Source organism: Loxodonta africana, chromosome 12 (genome assembly GCF_030014295.1).
Source record: "Loxodonta africana isolate mLoxAfr1 chromosome 12, mLoxAfr1.hap2, whole genome shotgun sequence".
Taxonomy (NCBI): Eukaryota; Metazoa; Chordata; class Mammalia; order Proboscidea; family Elephantidae; genus Loxodonta; species Loxodonta africana.
In genome coordinates, this window is record NC_087353.1 from 19,699,203 (window position 1) to 19,718,926 (window position 19,724).

Here is a 19,724-nt window from a genome sequence, read left to right on the forward strand (position 1 = left end):
TGGGCTTACAAAAAATGTTTTTATTGTATAAATATGGGGATATTTTCATAGACATTTTGGTGTCACCCCCTCTGACAGTGTCACCCAACGCGTCCACACTCCCCACGCCCCCCTAGTGACGGCACTGATGGGTGGTCCAGTGATACATGGCTCTACCTGAGACAAACATCAAAGCAGACTGTCTGACCAAAGCACATCTCCCAGGCAGGAGCCCTGATCCTGGGCCAAGGGCAAGTAAAGGAAGCAGTCTTTGCCTGACTGAGGCCAGGAGCCCTTGCAGTGGGGCGAGAGAGGGGAGACTTGGGGATGGATGTGACGACAGAAGGAGGTCCGGTGAAGTGACTGCTCCTTTCCCAAGAAAACAGACGTGACATTGCTTAGAGCTGGGAATGGAACATGCTTTTCTAAATTCCCAGTGTTGTGTGTCATTCTCAAAGGGGCACTCCTACTACAGAAGCAACTCAATGGCCATGGATTTTATACTTTTTCCAGACTTTAAAAATGTGTCAATTTCCACTGAGATGTATCTCTTTCTACCTCTATATACAGCCCCCTTCCTAACCTGTCCCTGAGCTCCAGAACAGAATGCTTAGATTGACCGGGCAACCAAGAAAATGCCTGAAGCAGTACTTGGTGCACAGTAGTACTCCCCAGATCAAACCCACTGCTGTCAAGTTGATTCTGACGCACAGCAACTCTGTAGGGTTCCCAAGAGTGTAAATCTCTATGGAAACAGACTGCCACATTTTTCTCCCATGGAGTGGCTGGTGGTTTCGAACCGCTGAACTTTCAGTTAACAGTCAATCGCTTTAACCACTGCACCACCAGGGCTTCTTAGTAGGTACCTGGCACATGTTTAACGCAAGAACTCTCCACGGGGCCATGGGCATGCAGCCGATGCCCCCAGCCCTGCTGCTTCCAGAACCAGCCACTCCCCGAAGCATTCCACAGCCCACCCTCCATCTCACAGGTTAGAAGAGAACAGAGCCGACGGCCAGTCCTTTATTAATCGTTAGCCTCCCTGCTGAAGACTTTTCCTGAATTCAGGGAATTAAAAAGACCTGAGAACTGCTGTGATTTCTTAGCTTTGATTAAGTGCGTTTGCCTTGATGTTGACACAGACTGTAACTGTTTCAGGATTATTTTTTTCTTAGCATGTTTATTTCATTACGGTTTTTCACCAGAAAGTGCGTAGGTTCCACCTTGCTCTTGGAAACCGACTGAATGTGTTCCATTTTAACAGAAAACTGATGTAAAATTGTAAACGTTTTACATCATTAAATTCAAAGCCTGATTCATCTGGTGGTAGGGAAAATTTTTTAACTTCTCTTTAAAGAAGTATGTGAATAATTAAAACAGTAGTGGGTTTGATCTTTATATCAAAAAAAAGGGTTTTGTTTAGACGAGAAACAGCTCTTAGCTCTGCGGAGGTTCGGAGCCAACCCATCAGGAGGGTTTGATGAAAGTCTTACTGCTCCACTCCAACTCCACAGCTAAAAGCGCCCAGCGGCTGGCCCTCTGGATCAAAGGCACTCCTGTCGATTAATAAAATTCAGGGAAACGCTCATTTGCCGATGATGGCAACATGCCTGTGGGTCTGGGTACACTGCCAAGTGGCCATTTGCAGGTTTCCGAGATGCTCTTGCTCTGGGCTGTTTTGGGGATATTTGGGCTGGCAGCTCTTCTTGTGAAAGCATGGACGCCAGGGAGAGGCCACTGCTTTGGTGGGTACATGTGAGACAAGCGTTGGCATATTCCGGCTTCACCAGACGCTGCTGCTCTTTCCCTGACTCCCCTTTGGACTACAGCCCACGCCAGCTGTTCAGGAGGGGCCTGCCTCCTTGCCTTCCAAGACAGTGGTTCTGCTCTCCAAGGTTAGCTTTCTAAGAGCAAATCAAACCTGGACCCGAGGTTCAGAGTCCCACCCCACCCACATCAGAGGTCTGGCCTTCCAGTTGGCAGGCTGAGATTCTCTTCCCGGCCCTGTCACTTATCCACAGGGTATACTTGGCAAGTCAGTTTTCTCATTTGTCAACTAGCAAAGTTGTAAGGCTCTTCTGGCCTCTTCCCTGACTTTCTACCTTCCACTCCAGTGGGAAGAGAATAAAAAGGTCCCATGAGGCATCAGTCAGGCTGCCAGTGCCACGGAGAAGCAGGTAGCAGGTGGTCGTGAAGACCCTCCCAAGGTGGGGCCCAGGCACTAGGTCTCAGCAGGAAAGACTGTCTGTGCCCCCAGGGGTACAGGAAACAACAGTGGAAATCAAGCCTGGAATTGTGTAATTCCAGATTGTCAAAGGGAGATGAAGGCCCAGAAAGGGGCCATTCAAGTTAATGAAAGAACTAGGATAGAACACAGGTCTCCTGGTTCCCAGTCCAGGGCTCTCTTTCCACCACACCCCACTGCAGGAGGGACAGGCCTCTCTTCTGGGCTGTCCAGGGACCAGGGGAGGCAGGTGGGGCTGTGGCTCTAAGTAACCTCCAGCCACTGGGGAAGGAAAAGTCAGATAAAAGTAAAAAATGTAGACTCTAAATCCTTGCTACTCAGAGTGTGGTGACAGGTCAAGCAGCTTGGGCATCTGCTGGGAACTTGTTAGAATCTCAGGCCCCATCCCAGACCTACAGAACTGAATCTGCATGTCAACTACATCCCCAAGTGATTCACTTGCATGTGGAAATTGAGAAGCTCTGAGCTGAACTTGGCTCCTCTGTACTCCAAGGATGCACTCCCCTGGGCTCAGGGAATACCCGGTGCACTTTTCCTGAAGCTGAAGCTGTAAGACGTGCTAGAGGCCCCAAGGCATCCAATCCCAGGAGGCGCTCCCTGGTGTTAACTCACAGGCTCCAAACCTCTGGGACCCTCGCCCTGGAGCCTCATTCCTCTAATGAGCCTTCCCCAGAGGGAGGAGTGGGGATGAAAGGGGGGAGGCATTCAGACCCCAGGAGGATCTTACAGACAGGCTCTCTTCCCTGAGAGGAGTGGCAGGTTATCTGAGCTACTGTCACTCCCTTTATCTGCTCACGCACCTGTGCCTGCCTCCTGGACTAAATCCGCATGGCTGACCACCCTCCTCCAGCAAGCGATACGGCCAGCCACCAGCCAGGGACAGACTGTATATGAACTTGATAGATCAGTCTTGAAAACTCAGGGAGTAACGATGCTTTGGAGGTGATTCAGCTCCAGCGAAAGCCCTGAGCAGGGAAGTGCAGTGTCCACCCCACAGCCAAGCTTCCTACAAGGCTTGGTCCAGTGGAGTTGGGTCTGCAGAGGAGCCCAGGAATTGTGGCTGCATGCTGGCTTGTTGGGTGACTTCAAGGCTGCTATCCTCCCAGGCCTCAACGACAGTACTCCCGTTCAATGCTCGCCATCAGCTCCTCTTCTGAGTAGTCATACAAGATGGCCGACTGCCTCTCAGGCCTCTTGTGACTGCTGTTTGGGGTTCTGTGGGTGAGAAGCAAGGACAGGGAGGTTAGGAGGCAAGATGTCTCCTTCATACTCATCATCTCTACTGGACACCCACAATGGCCCCTTTATAGGTCTCTGATCCACCTTAAAACCTCTGCCAGTTTACCATGCCCTGGGAACACCTAAGTCTCTCAGCCTTACGTGGAAAACATAGTCAGGCCCCTGCCTATTTCTCTGGTTTCATTTTCCACTACATTATCTGCCAAGACCTTACACCTGAGTCGGAAGCCAGGCCACGCAGTGTTTACCAGTGTGGGCTCTGGAGGTGGAGAGACAGGAGTCTGAATCCCAGCTCTGTCACTGACTAGCTCAGCGAACTTAGACAAGGCATTGACTTTGTGGGCATCACTTTTTTCTCTTTCTGTAAAATGGAGATAATGACAATGCTTTATTCACAGGTTCATTCTGAGAAGTAGATAATACATGGAGAGCATGTGACACAGAACCTGGCACGTTGTATAAGCCCTTAATAAATGTGAACTAGTATTAGGATCTTCATTTGCCCGATTAATCCCTGGGTCTGTATCTCTTGGGGGAGTCTCACCTAGAGCTGCTGTGGTAGGGCAGGGTTGGGCATTCTCCTCGGGCTCCTGGCCACTCCTTCAAACACCTGAGATGTGACCTAGAGCTGAGCTCTTACTCCCTGCAGCCTGAGCTCCAGATAATACTAATACTGCACCTGGACCCTGCCTACCTATCCTCCTTTGCCAGACCTTCTGCAATTTTCCATGGCTGGGGACCTTTTCTTGAGGGACAGAGCTTTGCATTTAAAGAGGGAGCTATGTCTGGAAAATGAGCTGGGACTTGGAGAAAAATGAGAGTTGTGAAGGCTTTCGGGACATAGCTGGAGTCAACAGAAAGAACTTACTCTGAGACACTGCTGCTCTCTGTGTAGTCTTCGGTGCTCTGTTTTGGGGTCACCTTGAGAAGGATAAGCAGAAGAGGCATCAGAAGGTTGACAACAGTGTAGCCTAACATTCCGGCTCCATGCTGACTGAAAGATGACAGCCACTATGTTCAACCCAGGACTGAATGAACCTCAGAGCTGGAAAGCTTCTTTCAGACTGTCTAGTTCCATCTGCTCATTCTATAGGTGAGAAAACTGAGGGGAGTGGTTTTCCCAAGCTCAGAGAGAGAGCAAGTAGCAGAGCCAGGACAAGATTCCCTGCCTCCTGGACTGCTCCTTGACATGATACCACCCTGTCTCTCACCTGTAGAAATTATGTGCACAATCTAGGCTTTTCCCTGGGGAATCCTGGGCCCATTACTTACACTTTATGAGTCTCAGTTCCCCCACCTATAATATGGGGAAAATATATAATACAAAGCAGTGACGTTTTAGAGTTCAGATAGTAAGTGTTCAAATAAGGCAACTTTAAGCTCCCATTAGGGCAAGAGCTGTGTGTGGCTTGACACTGTGTCCTTGGTACACAGCAGGTGCTCAGTAGGTGCTGAAAGGAGTTGAGGATGACTCTGCCTGGAGAGGATCAGGAAAGACTTTCACATGGTGGTGTGATTAAACTGTGTGTGTGCGCATACACACATGCACACACGCCCACATGCACACTTTATTTCCTAAATTTGGAAAATGGTGTTTTGACTGGTAACTAAGGCTAAAGACAAAAGGAACTGTACATAAGCACTCTACTTTAGAGGGCAAAGTTGTTTCACACGGGGTATGGATTAACAGTTCTGAAATGGGCGTACTGGTGTTGAACAAGTAAGTACATGGATGGAAGATGGTGGGAGTCAGAGTTTTCACTGTTGGGGAAAAAGTCTGTAATAGGTAAGTAAGGGGGAAGGCTAGAATGAACCATATGATACTAGGTTACAGTTGGAAACGTTAGTATGAACCATGTTTAGTTTAATATAGATACAGATGAGTAGAACCAGAAATAGAAATAAGCATATGTCTGGATTAGTATACGTACATATTCCCTAACTCTGTCCACTGGGAGGGTCTAGAAGTAGTGACAGCCCAGCAGCAACAAGCATAACCAGGGTCCAGATTTTGGTTTCTAATACTTTTCTACAATAAGAGGAACGAGAGCTTCTTGGAGAAATGGCCTATTCCATGGCTGTGGAGTTAAGATACAAGATGAGCCTGGTGCATCTTCTAGTGCCAGAAAGGAAGGAAGTGCTCAAAAACAAAAGGATGAGGGCACTTCAAAGAGATACAGGAGCCACCCTGAAAGAGTTCCCAATGGCCAAAGCTGGAATAATCTGAGCAACAAAATAAATAACATAGTATTGGATTATAACCCAATGTATAAGATAAATATTTATGAGGCTGACCCCTTCAGTCAGGCTGTGCTTAGTGGCTTGCCTCCAAAGAGTACAATATAAGGAGGAAGAAAACCTGACAAACACTACCTCAGCCAGGTGATCAAGGCTAACATCAACAGTGATAAGTCATGTTGACAGCGCATACCCTTGACATGATGTGCTGAAAATGGTGCTTCATCTCTTCCTCCCCAAACCCATAACCTCAGTCTAATTTATGAGAAAAACATCAGATTAACCTAAATTTAGGGACATTCTACAAAACATTTGACCAGTATTCGTCAATACTGTCAAGGTCATCAAAGACAAGGAAAGTCTTAGAAACTGTTAGAGACTAGAGGAGACTAAGGAGACGGATGACCACATGTGAACTAGTATCCTGGATGGGATTCTGGAACAGAAAAAAAAGGGCCCTGGGGAACAATGAGTGAACTATGAAAGATGTGTGGAGTCTAGTTAACAGTTATGTACCCGCGTTGGTTTCTTAGTTGAAACAAAAGTGCCACAGTAATTCAAGAAGTTAACCACAGGGAACAGTGGGTTAGAGGACAGAGGGAAAACTCTGTCCATCTTGGAAACTCTTCTGTAAATCTAAAACTCCTCTAAAATAAAAAGTTGATTTTTAAAAAGGCATTCCAGAAAATAAAGACTACTATATTTTTCAATTAAAAAAAATGGGGTGGGGCAAGGTTGAGACCGGAGAGTGTTGACGTGATGTGGAGTTGCTAACCAATGTCACAGAACAATGTGTGTATTGACTAATGAGAAACTAGTTTGCTCTGTAAACCTTCATCTCAAATACAATGAAAAAAAAAAAAGAACATGGAAAAAAAAGGGGGTGGGGGCTGTTGAGGCATGACAGTGGCACTAATCTGCATGTCAGGAGGCCATGTCCTGGCTGTGTAATTTTGAACGACATTTATAACCCAACCTTACCTATGCATAGCCCTTCGCAGTTCACTAAAGGTTTTCTGATGCACTATTTATATGCTTAATAATAATAAAAACCTAACCCTGTTGCTGTTGAGTCAATTCCAACTCAAACCGACCCTATAGGACAGAGTAGAATTACCCTGAAGGGTTTCCAAGGAGCAACTGGTGGATTCAAACTGCCAACCTTTTGGTTAGCAGTCAAACACTTAACCACGGAGGCAACAGGACCCCATATCCTTAACACAATCTATAAAATAGGCAGAGCGGGGTTCACTACAGCCCTACTTTACTTACAGAGAAACTAAAATTCACAGAGGAGAAGAGAACTGCCGAAGTCCAACAGCTAATACATGGCCCTGTTGTGGACTTGAATTCCAGTCTTCCAATTCTAAATCTGAGGCCCTTTCCACACTGTTTAACTGCAAGCCATGTCTTTCCTGAGTGCTGTATTTTCCACCTGTCAAGTGAGCTGGTTGGACAATCAGGACCTCTCAGAAATGTCAACCAAATACCTTTAACGCCACGGGAGAGGAGTGTGCACCAGCACCAGGACCCCCAGGGCAAAAGGCCTCTGTCAGCTGCGAGCTTGAACTTTTTTTTTTTAAACAGTATCCTTCATCAAAAAATTTTACACCAAATTTGCATTCTACCCTATAACATATTCATTTCATTTGAAAATAACATTTTTCCAAGAATATATATTCACAAAAATAGGTTTCTATCTGTACACATTGCTATGTATATGGAAACACAATTGAAGGTAGTTTTGAAGTTCAAGCCTGAGCTAGTGTCAGATAAAATTTTGCTACCCAGCCTTCACTTTAGAGCTCTTTGAAGGCATTTCCCGAGAAGGCAGGCACCTCCCCCGAGAGGAGCCCTGGATTCTGTGTGTGTGTTTTGTGTATGTAGCATACTGTCATCCAGACAGATTACCACCAGAAATTCAGTCACTGGCCTGGGAAGCCAGATGGTCTCTTATTAAAATTGGTGCTCCAGGAAGATGGGCCTGGCTTACCCCGTGGCTTTGATACCCGGCACACTGCCATGTCCCCTTAAAGTAAGAGTTCCCTGATTTGAGAAAACCAAACACCAAACCCATTGCGCCAAGTCGATTCTGGCTCATATCGACCCTATAGGAAAGGGTAGAACTGCCCCATAGAGTTTCCAAGGAGCGTCTGGTGCATTCAAACTGCTGACCTTTTGGTTAGCAGCTGTAGCTCTTAACCACTACACCACCAGGGTTTCCCTGGTTTGAGACACACAGGATAATATGGTCTGTGAATCTCCCCTAGCTCTGTCAGTCTAGCCATCCCTTGGACGCCTTCTATTTTGAAAAGTACAACCCTACAGCACATTTATAAATATGGATGCCTGGGTCCCATCTCCAGACAATCTGATTTAACTGGTCTCAGATGAGTTCCATATACCTGTTTTTTCTTTTTTTCCTAAGCCTCTCGAGTGATTCTAACGTGTAGCCAGGGTTAAGAACCACAGATCTATATATAGACTTGACGCTAGTCAGTCAAACACACCTGGTACGTAGGTTAATAGCAAAATGGTTGTCCTGGTAGGAATGCTTCACTGAAACACCATTAAGTCTAGCTGTGAGTACAGATGCTGTTTGGTTCTGAAGAGTGTGCTCAGGGACACTGCTGCGTCAAGCCTCACCTTAGGGGGAGAAAGCTATTATTTAATAAGGCTTCCCATGTACCAAGGCTATACTACACGTTTTACACACTAGGAAAATGGGTAAAAGAGGGTAGGGATGATATACCATGAGCCGCCACCACTACTGATAGAGTAAGGGGACCTGAGACTTAGGTCACAGGAAACCTAATTACTGGGTACAAGGCCTTCATCATCATCATCGTCACTACCCTCCTCTACTTGTACACTGTCTCTCTCTGGGAAATGCCCTTCCACCTCTTTGTACCGATAGAAGGAGTCTCCACTTAAAGCGCAGCTTCAGTTCCCTCCTCTGGGAAGGTGCTCTGGCTTCCCTGGGCAGAGCTGGTCCCGCCCCCTCTGCTCCCACTTCCTTTGGTACTTCCTGGGTTATTGCCCTCACGACTAACACTGTAATGATGGGTTTTCTTGACTGTCTCCCCATCCCTGGCTATCAGCCCCACAAGAACAGAGGCCCTCCTGTGAGTTAACTTTGTGCCCAGTGCCTGGTACGTAGTAACTGCTGGGGCAATGACTGTTACTGAGTTAATACGCATGGTGCACTTGGCATTCCTGCTAGGAAGGGCAGGCATTACTAGCCAATGCTATACAGATGAGAAAATCGAGATTCAGAGAAGTTACATGATTGTCTTGAGGTCACACAGCTATTGATAAAAATGTGTAATTTTTTACCCAATAATCCTGCACACTTCCCCCCACACTACAGTATTTAGAACTGAGAATGGTTTTAGCCTGAGAAGTTTTAACTCAGAAACCCTCAGACTTGGAAGTACTGTAATGCACATATCATAGTAGTTTTTCCTTCTTGTCACCACACTCTGATGGCTGCTATGTGAGGTGAGCTGGGGAGGCATTTCCATCCCCGATTAGAAAGAGCAGTTAAGAAAAGATAACCCTCAGCAGCCACACGTCATCTGCTGTCGGTACTGACTGAGGTGCATCATAACTAAATGCTGACACTTCATTAAAGCAAAATTCCCAACATTGGCTTTGCAATGTATTTTTAATGGCCCCCCTAAAAAAAATCCTTTGCCATCAATCCCAACTCAAAATGACCCTATAGGACAGAGCACAACTGCCCCATAGGGTTTCCAAGGCTGTAATCTTTATGGAAGCAGACTGCCACATCTGTCTCCCACAGAGAAACTGGTGGGTTGGAACCTCTGACCTTTTAGTTAGCAGCTGAGCACTTAACCACTGTACCACCAGGGCTACTGAGAAATTCTACAAACAGAGCTCATTTATTTCAAAAATAAATATAAAATCAAACAAACCTCAAAGTGTTGTTGAAATTGCACCAATGCTGAGGATTTCAATGTCGGGCTGTTGGGCACATGAAGGAGAGGCTGCAGCATCTTAACCAAGCAGGCTTATAGCTTTGGAGAAGAGGAGCTGGCTCCCACACAGGGCAGCATAAAGCCCTGGATTCGTATTCCCTTGATTACTAATGATGTTGGGTACATTTTCACAAATTTGTTGGTCATTAAGACTTCAGTCTTTGTGAAGTGTTTATTCACATATTTTGTCTCTTGGGTTGAGTATGATTTTCTTATTAATTCATGGAGTTCTTTATGTACCCTGGATACGAGTCCTTTGTTGAATTTTGTATGCTACAAACATCTCCCATTCTATAGTTTGACTTTTCACTCACTTTATGATAAGCAGAAGCCTTTTATTTTTTTCTTTCAAATGTAGTTAAAGTTACTAGTCTTTTCTTTGATGGTGGTATTTCATTTATCTTTTAGAATTCCTTCCCTACCCTAAACTCAGAAGACACTTTTCTATATTATCTTCTAAAATATTTCCAATTTTGCCTTTTAAACTGGAGTTGATTTTTGCGTATGGTGGAGTAAGGGTGCAAATTTTTTTTTTTTTTTTCCACATGGATACCCAACTGTCCCAGTCCCCACTTACTGGAAAAAAATCTATCCTTTCTCTACTGCTTTGCAGTGCTTCCTCTGTCATAAATCTTGGGCCCACATATGCACAGGTCTGTTTCAGGACTCCCTCTATGTTCCAATAGTCTATTTGCCTATCCCTGTGCCAATACTATAGGGTCGCTATGAGTCGGAATCGACTCGACGGCACTGGGTTTGGTTTTGGTTTGGGTGCCAATACTGAAAACCGTTGTGGCGTAGTAGTTAAGAGTTCAGATGCTAACCAAAAGGTTGGCAGTTCGAATCCACCAAGTGCTCTTTGGAAACTGTATGGGGCAGTACTACTCTGTCCTATAGGGTCACTGTGAGTCGGAATCAACTCAACGACAATGGGTTTTAGTGCCAATACCAAAGTCCCAGGGTGGTACAAATGCTGGACTACTGGGCTATTAACTGAAAGGCTAGTGGTTTTAATCCACCTAGAGGTGCCTCGGAAACAGACCTGGTAATCTGCTTCCCAAAGGTCACAGCCTTCAAAAACCCATGAAGCACAGTACTACTCTGCAACACACGTGGTTGCCATAAGTTGGAAATGACTTGATGGCAACTGGCTTGTGTTTACTTTGTTTTGGTGACAATACCACCCTGTCTTAATTCCTATGGCTTCAGAACAAACTCTGGTATCTGGTAAGACAAGTCCTCCAACTTTTTTTTTCCCCTTCAACAGTATCTTAGCTATTCTTGGTTCTTGGCACTCCCATATATATGTATTAGAATCAGTTTGTCATATTTGGGTGAAAAGTCCTTGGCAATTTTTGGGGGGTTGAAACTACAAGGAGCCCTGGGGACGCAATGGTTGCTAACTGAAAGGCTAGTGGTTTGAACTGTCCAAGCCATTCTGTGGGAGAAAGACCTGGGGATCTGCTCCTGTAAAGATTAGTGCCTAAAGAACTCTATAGGGCTGTTCGACTCTGTCACACGGAGTTGCCATGAGTCAAAAATCAACTTGACGTCACCTAACAACATTAAAACTACAGATCACTTCAAGGAGAACTGCAGACTTGATTACAACGATAAGCTTAACACACTTTCTACCCAAATCCTTAGAAGTGACAGAAAAGATCATAAGTAAAAAAAGACAAATTCTTAAAAGTATTGGAAGAGAAGGTGTACCACTGGTGAACCAGAAATTATGAGGAGTCGATGAAGTATAAAGGACAGACTGGATCAGATTTATGGAAGAAACCACAGCCCAAAACAAAGAGAAGACTGCTTAAAAAGGGGGGTAGGGCAACTCTGGAGTGCTCCAAGCCCAGAGGTGACAGACACCAGGAGCAGAAAAAGACCTTGGGGCAACGTCAGAGAGGACAGACTTCTAACACCTACCCCAGCTTGTACCAAATAGCATGCCAGAGGCCTTTCCCCCAGGCTGGAACAGTAAGTGCAGGACCTGGGGCAGAAGCGGAAGGACAGACCCATGGGTGCTAACACCCAGGAAGCACAGGAAACCCCTTCCCAGATGACTGACTACTGGCACTTCTCCAGTAGCATATCCTGCCCCTCTTCTGCAATGACTAGGGCAGGCTGCCATAAACAGATACGCACCAAAGGCTTCCCGAACGCTTGCAGAAATCAATACCATGAAAGAGAGGCACCAAACTCACCACAAGACTTAAACCCGAGAACAGAGAGTTATTAGAGCAGACTGCAAAACTTAAAGAATGTTAATAACAAGAATAAACGGCTATAAAAAAAAAACAGAGAGATCTTAGAAATGAAACATGATAGAAGAAATTAAAATCTCAACAGATGGCCTGAATATAACAGACACAGCTGAAGAGAAAATTAACTAGTGAGAAGATCAAACTGAGGAACTCTTGGAAAAAAAAGGACTAACTGAAAAGTAAAAGAGAGAATATTAAAACAGATATACAAACTTCAACATTCACATAATGGGATTTCTAAAAAATGAGAACAATGACAATGTAGGTTGGGAAGACAGACAGTCTGATGTGACTCTAGACTTCCATGAAGAACCTACAGGAAGAAATAAAGACAGCTCCACACAGGAGTAAAATACACCAAGAAACCCTCTTTAAGTTAGCATTGGGATGTTGTAGGCGAAGGAGGCCAAGCCGCAAACCTGCCTGCTGTCTGCCCTTACAATCCAGAGAAAAGCTTGCTTGTCTGCAGATCTACCCCACTTACAAAGTGTTCCAGTTCAGGGGAAAGGACTTTTGAGTAAACAGACCTATACAACTGCAAAGAAACCAACTCCAGCTACATGTTCTAATCAACCAGTCCTTGGTTCCTAAATATAAATGGTCATAAAAAGACCAACAGACATTTGAAGGGGAAAAAAACAGTATAAAAAAACAAGATGAATAAGAACACAATTGGCCTTGGATAAGAGAGATAATGCAGTGAACAGAAGAGAAATGGTATAATATTCCATTAATATCCATATACAGTGAAATGTGTGAGAGCTGGAACTTGACAGGACTGCCTCGTTTTTCTGGGTCTTACAGGTTTTTGCCTTTGACAAAGTGCAGTCTTACCACTTTTCTATCGCTCGTTTTTAGCAGGAAACATTTGAGTTTTCCTTCTCTGACAGGTTTCCATCTTTTGCAGGTTTTACTGTAGATATTTGAGCGGATACTACAATACCAGGAATAGGCCAATTTGTTTTTAAAAAAAAAAAAAAGGAAGGAAGGAAAGAAAAATCAGAGAACAGGAGTTACTGAGAATTAAAAATATGATTATTAAAACAGAAAATTGAAGGTCAAAAAACTGAAGGAGAAGCTGAAGACCAAACTAGTGATCTGTGTAGCATCTAAAAAACAAAGCTAAAGGTTTATTTTAGAACATAGGAAAAAAAAAAAGAGGAAGGTATAAGAGAAAATTAAAAAAATGGAAAATTGACTTAGAAGGTCTACCACTCATCAAATAGAAGTTCCAGAAGCTGAAAAGAAAGAACCTGTATAAGTGAAAAAAGTCTCATATCTAAATAGCAGGTGAAATTTCAAAATACCAAATGTCTTAGTTTGCTAGGGCTCCCATAACAAAATACTACAAAGGGATTGGCTTCAAGGAACAGAAATGTATCTTCTCACAGTTCTGGAGGCTAGCAATTGGAATTGAGATCGCCGGCTCTAGGGGAAGGTCCTTCTTTGTTTATTTTATCCCTGAAACTTCCCTCATTGATTCTATGAGTGAGTCAATGTAAAAATGAAGGCCCCATGAATGATAGTAAGGATTGTGCCTGTAGGTAATCGGGAGGCTCCAGAAACTGGAACACACAATTATTTGTTCCTCCAATTAGAATTCACAATCAAGACAAAACACCCACTCTACAGTCCTGCACTCTTACTTCTGGGGTTGCCATAGCTGTTCAACAAACAAGAATACGCCACATAGGGTTATAAGGGATAGTCATAACAGCTTCGTTCATTTCATTTCTCCTACTTAGGCATCACCTCTGGGGAAATTTCCCTGATCTCCCTCTTCCCAGCCTGGGTTAGGTGGCCTTCCATGTGCTTCCCTTTACCCTATCCTTACTTCTGTGATTTCCCTTGCAGCTGTTTTGTAAATACTGGGGCATGCACCTGCCTCTCCAGCTAGACTGCAAGCTCCTTTATTTACCTGATTCCCCAGCACCATGCAGGGGCCTGGTTCAGAGCAGACACTAAGCTGTGAGAGATGACTTTTTCTGGAAGGGTGCTTGTACCTGTGCTGTGGGGCCTTTGAATGCCTGTCGAAGGGACCTTACTTATTCTGTAGACACTGGGAGCTTTAAAAAAATGTTTTTGAAGGGTTCCTACTGTGCATGCTCAGCACATAATCCTGTACTGCCCACAAATACTGTACTGGGCTTTCGTCTCTGTGGAAAGCTGCTTACATTCTCCCCGGATTTGCTTTTAAAGTCCTTTTCCATCCTCCACTTCTGAGACTCAATCACATTGTTTAATCATTCACCAGATATTTATTCAGCACCTCCAGCGTGCCCAGCTACCGTGGAGATGTGTTCCCTCTCCTCTCTAGGCGCCTGCTGGCAATCTCACTTGAGAAATTTAAGTCTTAAGTACGTTAAACAATTTGCAGAGTATATAAGGTCACGGAGTACTTTGGACTATAAACCATTTGTGCAACACGAGAGGGTGATGTAGTATGGCAGTTAAGAGCACGGATTTTGAAAAAAAAAGAGAGAGACCAGGACTCAGCCCTTCCTCCTACCAGCTGTGTATCCCTAGGCGATTTTCTTAACCTTTCCAAGCACTGGATTCCTCATCTGCAAAGTAAGTTATTGTGTTAAATTATTTTTAAATGATTACCAGAGTGCCTGGCATTTAACAAACCAAACCAAAAGCAAACCTGTTGCCATCGAGTTGATTCCGACTCACAGCAACCCTACAGGACACAGCAGAACTGCCCCACAGGGCTTCCAAGGAGTGGATGGTGGATTAGAACTGCCGACCTTTTGGTTAGCAGCCGTAGCTCTTAACCACTGCACCACCAGGACTAACAAATAATAAATACTAGCTGTTATTATTAAAAAAGTTATTATTATTCCTATTATTATCATCAAACCAATTATATATATTCTGCTGTTCTATAATTGCTTACCTATTAACATTAGTTAATCCTCCAAAAATCCATTCCAAAAAGATTACCAATTCTCCCAAGGTTATAGATCTCCAAGATTGGACACACAATACACTTAACCACCGGCGCCACCAGGGCTCCAAGCACTAAATAAATATTTCCTGAATTAACTTGAATGTCAAGTTGCTGTTATAATCTTGAGTCTAAAATCTAAAGAGTAGCTGGCATAGTGGAGCCCTAGTGGTACAGTGGTTAAGAACTACGGCCGCTAACCAAATAGGCTGGCAGTTCGAATCCAGCAGCCGCTCCTTGGAAACCCTATGGGGCAGTTCCACTGTGTCCTATAGGGTCACTATGGGTCTGAATCGACTCGGTGGCAATAGGCTTTTGGTTTAGTTGGCATAGTAGAATAAAACGATCATAATACAGAAGAAAGTTCAAATCCCAGTTTTTCCATTTAATAATGATGTGCCTTTGGGTGAATTATGAGGTTCTCTGAGCCTCAGTTTACTTATCTTCAGGGTTGTTGGGAGGTGAGAGAGAACATCCTAAGTATAATGACTGTCATGTAGGCAGCCAATAACATCAGTATAAATTTTTGAGTCAATGCCTAGTCCAGAGTTAGCTTCTGACACAGCCTTGCTAGAAGACCACCTGAGGCATGGTGTGGCCCTCACAGGGAACTTCTTGGTCTTCAAGGCACGAGGAGAGGTTCTAGTACAACACACCTTCCCGGAGAAACTGTTTAGACATGTTTTCTGGGAAACGTGAGTGACAGGAAATAGGAGTAAGCTTACAAGTGGAAGGGCTCTAGGCATGTCAACACGTGGGCTGGAGAAGTCTGCTCTTGCCTACCCGGAGCTATCTCTAAGAGGGGACTGACAGTATCGCAAATGTGCACAGCACTGTTTCAGGGGTATACCACAGAGCCAAGTGTGGCTGCTAGGGGCTGGTGATCTTCCCCATTTGGGAAGTCAATATTCACTAAACATTTATATGAACATTCATCATGCCTAATCCTGTGGGACACTAAAGATGAAAAGATGACTCCTAAAGGAATCCACGATGGGAAGAGGAGGGACAGGGGGTGGGATGGGGGCAGCAGTGACGGATAGAGAGAGGAGGGGAAGTCTCTCTCTCTCTCTCTCACACACACACACACACACACACACAACCACAACACTCCCCTCCAATGACTGGGAACCCGTGATCTCAAGAAGCAACCCATTCCACCTCAGGGCAGCTCAGACGATCTCAAAGTTCTTCCTCATACTGATGCCAACTCTGCCTGCCTAGTGCTGACAGCTGCCAGACCTCGTTATAGTCTCAGGGGCCACAGAGGAGAAAAGTAACACTTTCACCCACTCATCCCTCAGCCATTTTTAGGACAGGAACATGAAGTCATGTTCTATGGACCCTATTTCCCTCTCGCCAGCTTCTGCTGGAACCAGCTTTGGCTGTCACCTGGCTTTTGATTTCATCAGATTCCATAAGGTTTGTCACAAACACAGTTTCTCTGCTCAGGCAGGACAACTGAGTGAGAGAGGGCATTCTGACTTGGAGTCAAACATCTACAAGTTTGAGTCCCAGCCCAGGCTGCCTCTGCAAGTCTCCCTACTCGTCTGCACAGCAGTCTCTACTGGGAGCATTAAGGCCAGTCTCCTAGGGTGGCTGTAACAACGGAATCCCATCAAGTACGGACATGAGCTGTAAAGACTAAGACTGGGTACAAAAGGAAGGTCATACTCTTTCTTTTGCATCTTCCCTGATGGCTCAGCCTTGTTGTATCTGTTCAATTTTTACCTCTGACTCACAGCAACCCTACAGGACAGAGTAGAAGTGCCTCCACAGGGTTTCCAGGGCTATAACCTTTAGGGACACAGACTTCCATATCCTTCTCCTGTCCCAGAAAACAAAACCCATTGCTGGAGCGTCGGTTCTGACTCATAGCAGCCCAGAAAATACACCTTGCTGAAAGCAGTAAAGGGGAGCTTGGATGAAAAGCAAACATATAGCAGCCTCTGGTGGCTGTTCCAGGTCTCGTTCAAACATAAGTTCTTGCCACCAGCCAGCTGGCTGCCTGCCACCTGCTGGTCAGACAGACATCTGGGCCCCAGAGAGGCAGGCTGTGCCTGGGCTGGGAACACACATGCCACGGGGAACCGTGGGAACAAGGCTGAGCTCTAGGGCGGGGCGGGGGGGGGGGCGGTGGATGTGTGTTATCACCTGAGATCCTAGCGAGGCTTCAGGAAAACCACGTCACAGCTGAACAAGAATCCGAAAACGTGTAAGGAGGAGCTGAAGATCTTAAGATGATCTCTGAAGTCTCCTTTGACTCTTACAACTAGGGTTTTTGTGAAAATTAAAGTGCCAAAGGTAAATTCTTAAAATCTATTTCATATTTACCAGAATGTATTCTACCCTGCCTTTTTCCAAAAAAATATTTAGTTTTCCCCTTAACTCTTTATTTGTAACAGTTTAATGAGTATGTGTGTATGCACGTATCAATTACATTGATGTTTAAAGTATTAAAGTATACAATTTGGTAAGTTTTGGCATCTGTATACACCTGGGAAGTCATCACTGCAGTCAAGGTAATAAACAAATTTATCCCCCCCCCAAGGTTTCTTTGTGCCCCTCTGCAATCCTTCCCACCTCCTTTCTTTCCCTGCCTCCCACCCCCTCATCTCTAGGCAACCACTGATCTGCTTTCTGTCACAATAGATTAGTGGGTACTTGGTCAAATTTTAGACAAATAGAATCACATGGACACTTTTTTGTATGGCTTCTTTCACTCAGCATAATTAGAAATTCTGAGATCCATCCATGTTGTGCCATGTATCAATAGTTCATTCCCCTTTACTGCTGAGTAATATCCTGCTGTATGGATATACTGCTCCTTTACTCTTTGTCTAGAAGTCCCTGGGAGGCATACACAGTTAAGCATTTGGCTATTAACTGAAGGGTTAGTGGTTCAAATCCACCTAGAGGTACCTTGGAAGAAAGCCCTGGTGACCTACTTCTGAAAGATCAGAGCCAGTGAAAACCCCACGCGGCACAGTTCTACTCTACACACGGGGTCGCCGTGAGGTGTAATCCCCTTAACGGCAGCTGATTTTCTTTTTTATTATTCTTTGTCTAAGAATTAGCCTTCTTCAAAGTTCTGGCTGGTTGGTTGGTTTGGTCTTTTTTGCATTTTATTATGGAAATTTTAACACATACAGTAGAGAGACTAGTACAATGAATCTCCTGATACCTTATCCCCCAGCTTCAAAGATTTTCGGTGTTTTGGCAATCTTGCTTTATCTATCCCCTGCAATTCCCCCTTTCCTCCCCTCAAATATTTTGAAATAAATCCCTGACATTCTGGCATTTCACCCATAACAGTATGCATCTTAACCAATAACCCATAACCACAAGGCCTTTATCACAGAATTAATCGTTTAATTCATCGAATACCCAGTAGAGGTCCTGTTTAAGCCTTGCCTCCTCTGTGAGGCTCTTTCTGTGCAGAGCCCCCGGGCTCACCTCTCCTCCCTGTCCCCAAGCACAGCTCCCAAGGACCACTTGTTTGACACTGTCCTTGTACATACAACCTACCGCCCCAACACCTAAGGGCAGGGCCAAGGCTTCTGTGTCACTGGAGCCCTGCAGAAGCACAGTCCTGAGACTGCAGCAGGTAGGTGCTGCTCAAAAACGTCTAAGTAAATGAATGTGCCCAGTCTTCACACATGAGAAGTTGCTTCAATAACAGAAAAAATCACTCCCCATCACTCGACATACAGAAGAACGAATTTCTGTGGATGATGCTAGGTCCTGCGGTGGTCCTGCGGTGATAAGGCAAGTAAAGGCTAGATGTGGCTGTGGCATCACATCTTATTTGAATCTGGGCTACATTGTTTACTAGCACATGACTTTAGTGGGATGCTCGGTTCTCTCATTCCAGAAACGGCTTACCTCTCTCACAGAACTGTTGTGAGAATCAAATGAACTAATGCTGAATTATAGAAAGCTAAGGGCCTTAATGATTACCTGATCCAACGTGATGCTTTTATAAATGAGAAAACAGCCCCTGAGAGGAACAATGACTTGTCAGAAAGTTAGGGATCAGAATCCAGGGCTCTTGTCACGATCACAAGTTGCATGTGGACATGCTTCAGAAGGTGTAAGGTGTTTATAAGCAGGTAATGAGTTGATATCATTTCCTCTGAGAATTCTGCAGAAGAGAGTCAGAAGGCATTTATGTTAAAACGATCAGAAAGGGGTGAGCGTGGTATTCAATGCAAGTTTAATGCATTCCTAAACATCTTCGACAGAAAAAATGAAATCCATCCGTGTCAAGGAAAAAAAATTAGGGCTTTCAGGGACTCATTTAAAGCATAGGGCTCCGAGGTCTGTGGCGACGATGCAAGGGAGACAGCATAGATTCAGCCAGCTCGCCACCAGGGGGCACTCTTCTCCCGACACAGCGTTCGGTGTACTATTTGGAAGCGCCACTTACTAACGTCAAGGCAGCAGAAGCTGAAAGGTGCACGTGGATTCTGCAGATTGGTGAGAGCTCCTCTGCACTGCTAAAACGAAAGACCGAAGGGTTTTTTTTTTTTTTTTTTTTTTTTTAAAAGAGGCTCTGGAGAAATGCCTTTCTAGCGCTCGAGACTACCAGTCTCAGGGACCCCCATCTTCATTTTTTAAGACCTTTTTTTTTTTTTCAGGAAGATGGCTCCAAAGCCACAGAACAAAAAGGCAAGAGATAACCTGGAGAAACTAAAGGGAGTGGGATTGGAGGAAGATAACAGTAAGTTACATACAGAGTGTTTTATTAATTTATGAAGCACTTTCACAGGCATTCGCATTTAATTCTTCCATCAAACTTCCATTTA

General features: G+C 44.8%; 1 protein-coding gene across 1 annotated transcript in view; it reads right to left on the reverse strand.

Moving 5' to 3' along the window:
- CYS1 (cystin 1) overlaps nucleotides 1–19,724 on the reverse strand; it is a 29,634-nt gene continuing 9,910 nt past the window's right edge. The window contains exons 2-3 of the mRNA XM_064295026.1: nucleotides 4,332–4,384; nucleotides 1–3,439 (exon numbers count right to left, since the gene is read on the reverse strand). Coding sequence (XP_064151096.1) covers nucleotides 3,334–3,439; nucleotides 4,332–4,384 — 159 coding nt within the window. The 3' untranslated portion in view covers nucleotides 1–3,333. The remainder of the gene's footprint in view (nucleotides 3,440–4,331; nucleotides 4,385–19,724) is intronic.